At 42.5% G+C, this 8,188-nt stretch overlaps 1 protein-coding gene across 1 annotated transcript; it reads left to right on the top strand.

Moving 5' to 3' along the window:
• Nucleotides 1-180: 180 nt before the first annotated feature.
• LOC104614733 (interleukin-1 receptor-associated kinase-like 2) lies at nt 181-4,861 on the top strand (the record flags this gene model as incomplete). Its single annotated transcript, XM_010292804.1, has 7 exons — nt 181-295; nt 1,028-1,137; nt 1,525-1,720; nt 2,417-2,479; nt 3,463-3,663; nt 3,831-4,347; nt 4,743-4,861. Coding segments are annotated over 7 exons (1,321 nt in total), but the record flags the coding sequence as incomplete, so codon positions are not given.
• Between the last annotated feature and the right edge of the window lie 3,327 nt (nt 4,862-8,188).

Raw genomic sequence — 8,188 nt, 5'->3', positions numbered from 1 at the left:
CGGACGGGGCTGCGCCAGCACGATCTCTCCTCGCTGCCGGCGTAGCCAGCCCGCTGCGCTCCTGCTCCGGCCGTTCGTGCTTCCAGCTGCAGAACAGCCGCCTTGGGTTTGGGAATTTATTCCAGCTGAGGAGTGTTGCTCTTACTTCATCGGCAAACCATTGCTGATCTGTGCCTGCAGGTGTTGTCACGTCAACATTTTGCAGCTGCTGGGTTTCTCGGTGGAAGCTGGATTGCACTGTCTGATATATCCGTACCTGCCTAATGGATCACTACAAAACCGGCTTCAGTGTCAAGTAAGCAAATAATCTGGGCCTGTTGCTATCTGGGATTACAAGTCCTGTCCTGTTATTGTATGAAAAGCAATCATCTCTCTGAATTCTGAGAAACGGCCAAAAAACCAAAAAAGTGCCCAAATATCTTGACTGCAGGTACTAGAAAGGCTGCAGCTCTTTTCCAGTTTTTCTACTGCAAAGCAGAGCAGGCCAACAGGAAGCTTCTGCCGTGCAGCCTTTAGATTTTTAAAGCAACAAGGAATCTGCAAAAGATGTCTATTCCTATTGTAGTATTTCATTGGATTTCGGAATATGTGTCTGTAGAACCCATCACCATATTCCTTGGCACAATGTGCTATGGAGTTCTACAACGGCTTAAGAGGGAACAGCACGAGACGTTCACTCCTGCTGAAAGAGCATTTGCAGAGGTGATCACAGGGCAGAGAGACATCGGAAAAGCAACCCGTCAAAACCAGCGCTGTGCCTCGGGAACGGCCAGAGGACAAGCATGGTCCCTGCTGCGTCCTTACCTCACTGCGTCCCGTGGCAGGCAGAACGTGCAGCACAATATATACGAAGAGGTTCCTTCCCTGGCCTAGCAATCATCATTGTCTGCCTTGCACCAAACTTTTGGTTTGGGTCACCAGGAGTTTTGGTTGGGGCTAAAACAAAGTCTTTGGGTTTCAAAACTATTAATGTCTTACAGTTTATTTATTCTATAAAATACCGGGGTTTTTCCTCACTTCCTTGCAGGATGATTCTGCTCCACTGACCTGGGAGACGCGAATTAGCATTTCTATAGGACTCATCCGAGCTGTAGAGTGTTTACATAATTTTGGAATTCTTCACGGGAATATCAAAAGGTGAGGGGTATGGCATATCAGCACTTCCTTGGTCACTTGTTAATTCCAGGATTTTTGTAACAATAATGGCTGAAAGCTTATGCAATTTTGAAACCCATTTGCAGTGCCTTTCTGCTGTCTCTGGCTCTCTAGGGTGTTTTAATGTTTTTTATGTTTAATCTGTCTCTCTTTTCTAGACGATGGAAGTATATTCTTTTGAAGTAATTTTTGGAGTACTTGTTCTTCCCCCTCTCCCTTTCTACCATTCTTTATCCTTTCATTCATACACAGCAGGCCAAATGCTGGAAACTTTCAGTGCTTAACTTTAAAAGTGTAAAACTGTAATTCTTTACCTCAAGTTAAAGTAATTACTTGCCCAATATTGTTATTTGTCTGTCTTTATCACAGCTCAAATGTCTTACTGGATGAAAACTTTACACCAAAGCTTGGTCATTCAGGTCTGCGATTGTATTCTGTTGATAAAAAATCAGAATATGCTATGATGAAAACCAAAGTCCTACAAGCTTCCCTTACTTACCTGCCAGAAGATTTTATCAGACATGGGCAGTTAACAGAAAAAGTTGATGTATTTGGCTGTGGTGTGGTACGTTGCCTTTTTTTCATGTTCTGGTGCATTCTTTGGCAGGAAATTGGGTATAAAAGCATGTGCCTCATATAGTTGTTTTGACGGCAATTTCATATCGTAGTTGCTGACTACATAATGTGTTGAAATCCTGTTTTTAATTATGTTCACACTCCACATATACCTCAGTTTGTGGCAAAGTGAGGCGAATCTTTTGAACAACAGAAACAAAACTGTTTCTTGTTGCAAAAAAAAATCATTACTGCTGATCGTTTTAAGAAAAATAAGTAGCAGAAAGACTGTAGTTAGGTTCTCGGAGTCCTTTGCCACATGAACTGCTACAAACATCACCTGTTAATTTGGAATTTCAGCTAAAATAATTGATAGTCTATGATGTCACCTGTCTCCGGGTGTTTCCATTTAAATAGGAAGTTACTCTGTTCAGTGTGATTTCTTATCTAGATTTTCAGTGACTTTCTTCTCATCCTTTGTTTCAACAGTGTCTGTTGTACCTAACTATAAAATTTGGACTTGGCTCTGGAGGTAGATCTAAAGTGTCACAAAGATTGCCCAGATCTGGCATTTTTAAGCCATCTGAAGTAAAAATAGAATTTCAAAATGCCCTGGCAGTTCAATATTTCTTTAGCTACAAAACTCATTTTTAAAAGTAGAATTAATTCTGAACAAATTGTTTTATCTTTCAAATATACTTTCTAGGTCTTAGCAGAGCTACTGACAGGGATTAAGGCACTGGATGAAGGAAGACACCCTGTTTATCTGGTAAGGAAAAGCAGGAATAACGAATACCGACACGAGTGAATGGGGTGGCTGTCGTAAAATGAGTTTTCATTCTCTGTAAGCGCAGCTTGTTATTCGTAGTCTGCTGTGCGCACGCTGACGAAGGGACGTTCACAGGCCGTTCCTGCCTGCCTTTGGACGGAAGCAGAACACGCTGCCGAGCGCTGGCCCGGCTGTTCTGGGAAGCGCCCCGCGGTCACTGGTGTGTAAGCGCGTGCTGAAACGCTGCGGCATGTTTTTACGTGCCGCAAGGAGGTGTTACGAGCCCAGCTGAATGGGGAAGCCTGGGCAGGCGGTGACTGCAGGCGCTCGTCGTCGCGTCTGTCGGGCGTCGCGGTACTGCGCTGGTGTCTGGAATTTACCGCCTGGCCAGCGTGCCCAAGCTGAGACTGGAACTACACAAAGTTCGGAAGGGCCGGAGCCGGCCAGGCCCACCGAGCGCCATGACCGGCACCTCACCACACGGACTGCGCCGGTGTGCTGTGTGGGTCGCGCTCCCTCCCGCTTGCCACGCTGAAGCCTTTGAGGGGAGGACGACGGTATCCTGACTTACTGTTTCCAAGCAATTCAGCCGTGTTCAAGTGGGTTCAGGAAATAAAGGATCCTCGGCTTCCGATTTCTTCAGCGGACGTTTGACGAGTGCTGTGCAGGAGTGCTGCCGCATGCAGCGCTCGTTGGCTTTCATCCCTGTAAGCGGGCGCAGGCCTGGAAGAGCTGGGCCTGCCTTGGGCAATTTGACACTAGATACACGCAGAGAAAACCTTCGGCTTTTTCTCTCCTGTGAAAATCAACGTTTCTGGCCGTTGCTTGAATGGCGATTCTTAAAGCTTTTAGGTCTGTAAACCAGCCGTTAAGGAGCAATAATAACAAAATAAGTGGCAAGACTTATATTCTCAGTGATTCAGATAGAAATAAACGCTTGGGTTAATTTAGCCTTCACTAATGTATCTCTTTCCTTTGAACAGAAAGATATGATTGCTGATGAAATTCAAATAGCGAAAGAAAGCTCGTACTCCAAAGTAAAAACTTTTGAAAAGCTGGCTGCCAAGGCAATATGCTGTAAATATCTAGACAGGAAAGCAGGACACTTGCTGGAGGAGGTTGCTGTTGATTTTGCTTCAGCCATCTGCCTTTGTCTGAGAAAGAAGAATTCTAACATAGCAGAGGTAATATTTTAAATACATGACCAAGATGTTAGTCTTCCCGACAGCACGGTCTAAAGCTACAGCGTTCACGCCTTACTTATTTTTGTGAGTGTTGACATAGGAGAATATGTGTAAGCATATGAGTACAGCAATTCTTCTGCATTCACAGATTTTGTTGTTAAAACCAGGTGCTTGAAATCATGGAAGCGGCTGAAAATAAATTAAGAGAACATTACCTCTGTGGAGGCAGCACTTCTGGATTCTCCATGAACACTCCAGAAGAAACTGATGATGAGACAACTAGTCTGAGCATGGATGCGCCTTCTGCGGGGGAGAACGGAGAGGACAGCACGCAGCCGGTGAGCCTGACGAGTGCCAATCTACACACGCCTTTAACGGGAGCTGCGGCACCCGACATCTACTGCGGACAGATGTCGAGGGTCCCCTGTGAATCAGACGAATCAAGTAGTTTTACGTGGAATCCTTCAGAAGGATGTACAGATGAGCTATCCAGCAACAGCTGTAACAATTCCGAAAACACGGCAGCCTCTGATCACAGGATCAAGCAGGAAAAACCTGCCGATGAACTCCGGGAAAGAAACGCGGCGTGCACCAGAAGCGATGACACCTTGGAAACAGCGTCTACTGCACAGAGCACCTTTCAACAACAAAATGCGGACCTCCGCTCCTCATGTTCTTCACAAGGTAAGGCTAGATAAACCTGAAGGGTGCACGCGGTCATTCAAAAGCATGTGGTCTTCAAGCTGTTTGGGCAAAACTGGCCCTGCTGTTGCCAACGATAACCGAAGTCTTTGTAAAGTGCCCTAGTGTTATAATAGTAGGGATAAATTACTCTCTTCTCCAGAATTGCGTAGGTTCTTCTTCCTACTTCTAAACACATTTCAGTAATCTTTTCTCTTTGGTTATGATTTTACCAATAAATCTACAAAATGTTTTCTGGTTTTCTAACAGATTTTTTTTCCCCAAGCCATTTTTTTGTGTTGTGTTTTTTTTTTTAATTAATTTAAAATTATCATCTGTTCCTTAGACAATAGATGGGTATTTATTTTTCTCAATATTTGGCCTTTTTTGGTTTTCAGCATTAGCCAGAGAGACATCTTGGAAAATAAAAATAAATGATCAAAAAAAGAAGCTCATGGAAAATATTTTGCTGTATGAAGAAGACAAATTAAACAGTTCTGAACTTTTTGAATCATAAATTGGATGGATTTATTAGCAGTGGCCAGCTCAGAAGAAGAAATAAGGACTGGTCTCTTCATTAGAAAGATGGTAAAAGTGTACCTTTCATGTAAGGTTAAGTAGCAGATTTGGATCAGAAACGTCAGCCCTGACTGGAGAAAACAAAAGTGATCACACTGAGAAGAAACAGAAAATATCTGTTCTAAAGCAGATTAAAGCACAGTGTCACTCTGTAAACAGAAATGCCTTCTTCCTTGTCAGTCTGCAATGTACAAAGATATGGCAAACACGAACAATTGCCAAAATGATTTAGAATCCTTTTGCAGTGTAGAAAGCAGTAGAAAGCATCTACGTATAACGTACGTCTTATTAAAAAGCACAGTCCTAGAAGTTACAGGGCAAGCGCCGATCCGCAACCAGTCAGCAATACCCTTTATTGTAATCCCACTGTGCACAAGCAGACAGAAGTCTTCAGAGAGATTGGAACAGGTTTCAGTTTTCAGATGAGTCTGTCCTATTCCATGTAATATCTTAGTCCACATACCCAAAAACACTGCATTACCAGAGAGGGGAATTTTTAGGTGAGTTCTCAGATGTATTCTACATGACTCAGTCTCAGTTTGAATTGCGCTGAACATAGCTGTAAGTAAATAATTTAAGCCTTCTTAGTCTGTTCTATGAGCTGCTCTACTGCAGGTATCTATCTATGACACCATTTGGAGTCTAAACGCTGCTTCACTGTCAGGAGCTCCAAGACAGTGTTTAATACTTCATAAGAGTATTTGTGGAAGTAAATTTTTTTCTCGGTGTTCTTTACGTGTTGTTAAGGTTTCTCATTGTGTTTCACATGGAAATTTGTATATTTTGGATTAGGGACAAGATTTTAATTTAAAACATCTTTAATTTTGTTACAGGTCACTTGAAATTTGATTTGTTATCTGTATTTTGGCAATGGGTTAAAGAATCGTTGAAAGATGAGCTAGTAAGTGGACCTGTTCATGGTGCCACGCTTACCATGTATTCTCGGAGCAGAATCGCTTTGTGCGTCTCTTGGCTTACCCAGCATTAGCAGCCTTGGGGTCAGCCTCAGCGATCACACTTAAAAGAAAAAAAAAAAAAAATAGAAACTTGTATGCTGTCGTATTTATTATGCAGTGAAAGCCCCCTTAAGAAAGTGTCACTTTCATTGTTATCACTATTTATTATTTGTAATATTGTTAGCATACTCCACTCTTGTGCAGTCTGAGGACATACGGGTTTGTTATAAACAAAAAGAACTATCAGAACACGTAGCTCAGCTTACAGAGAGGTGACTGCTGCCTCCTTAGCGTAGGTAATAGGGTCCGACGTACACAAATGGCTAAAATACACAATGGAGTTCAGGGAATATAGAAAAAAAAAAGAATAATTTATATGTAATTCTTTTCATTGGAATTGTGTAATGGTACAGTTTTCCTAGCTTTACACAAAGGCCTCCAAGTAAGGCCTCGTATCTTCTATAATTTGTCCAGTACCTAGTTCATTGTAGGTACTATTATGAGCAAGTAAAAGTATTTTAGCTAAAGACCTGAGTATTAGAATAATCTACACATTTATCAAATTGATTTCTAGATTTCTAAAAACTGGTAAAACGCCTTAACTGTAAGTGCCTTGGATACTGTCTACATATTTGCCAGTGTCTTTTTTTTTATTTTACCAGAGTCAAAGAAAACATTGGCACTGACGTAAGAAACATTGAATATGCTCAGATTGGTCAATAACTGCTTAATTCTACCTGAGATTTGAGACACTTCATGGTGCTGTTGTTCTTCATGGGTATTTTGGGAGATCCGTGGTAACTACCTCAGGTCTCCTCCAGGAAGAAATGCACATAGACACACACCCCAAAGCTGAATGGAAAACCTAAGCTTTTAAATTGAGAAACATAATTTAGACACAGTTCTGTTTCACAAAAATGCTTTAAAGGTTTTGTTCTCCTGTAGTCACAAAATTAAATTCTTTGCCTTCTTCCATGTTAGTTTTAAAATATTTCAAGGTGATATACATGGTTTTGTAGAGTTACGTATGTAACGTAATATATAAAAGACACTGCGTAGTCTTACAATAATCATACTCTGTTACGTAACTTGGCTATTCAGTATGATGTATGTTTTAATCTCAACTTGGCCAATTTATACATTACCATTCACTAACAACTTTGTGAATAAAAAAATTGAAAAAAATCCTTTCTTTATAGCGTGCTTTTTCATGATTTATGGCACAGAAAAATGTGTCTCAGTCCACCCTATTTTTGTGTGTTTGTAGGGGAGCAACTCAAGGTCTCTTTGCACACGCTTAATCATTAGTAATTATTTGTAGAAACGTGTTTATTCAGCCTTCATTCGCTGTTAAGTAGTTGATTTTTTTCCTTTGAGGTGTCCCTAGAGAAATTTCACTCTGAATTAATAATCACAAGGATTACCGAGATACAGCTGACATTTATCGTCGTTCAGATGCACAATCTTAGTATTCTTTATCCTTAAGACATCGTAGCTCTTTGTCAAAAAAGGAGGACAACTCCGCATTTTTTTAGTCCATGAACACTGGCATACGGGCACAGAATATAATTTTTAAAAAAATACAGTTGCTATAGAACTGTGCTAGTAAAAGTAATTTGGAGATTAGCACCTCCCAAAGGTGCTGTTAAAACCTAGAGGCTGAACATCACCCTGTATTGTTGATTAATGGTAAGAATTACCAATTCATGGACACACTATTTTTTTTCTTATATGTTTAATTTTAGTAATGCAAATAAATACAAACACGGAAGCATCACGTCTACGAGCAAAACTAAGGCGGCCTGTAAACAGGCAGAGTGCAAAGGAAGCTGCACCGCACGGTTTTCGAGGCTACTAATTGCCGTATAACAAACGAGCCCGTCCTTCTGGAACCACGGCCCGCACCCGGCGGAGCCCTGCTTCTGGAACACGGCCGTACCGGAACACGACGGCCCCGTGCCACAGAACACACCGCGTCCGCCAACGCGTGCCAGGGCGCGAGTGCTGCTTTTTCCGGCGGCAGCGAAACGCGTTTCCCAACACGCGCGGCGCCGCCTCTGCCGGGGCGATCGCCTCCACGGAGGCGCATTCCCCTGACGCGTGGAGCACACGGTCGGTTTCCGGGCTCGGAAAGGCCGGATGCGCTACGCCTTCAAGCGCGCCAGTGAAGCGAGCGTACGATGACAGGCGACCGCACGTGACGTTGATCTACACACGTCGTTGTTGAGGAGAATCTTTCTGCGTTTACTACTTGAACCGGCAGCTGAGGAAGTCAAACAAGTGTTTCAAGACACGGCTCCCACGGGAGA

The sequence above is a fragment of the Phaethon lepturus genome, unplaced genomic scaffold (genome assembly GCF_000687285.1).
Source record: "Phaethon lepturus isolate BGI_N335 unplaced genomic scaffold, ASM68728v1 scaffold41698, whole genome shotgun sequence".
In the NCBI taxonomy this organism is placed as follows: Eukaryota; Metazoa; Chordata; class Aves; order Phaethontiformes; family Phaethontidae; genus Phaethon; species Phaethon lepturus.
The sequence above is the reverse complement of the archived record's forward strand: the minus strand, read 5'-3'. Positions and strand labels throughout refer to the sequence as shown.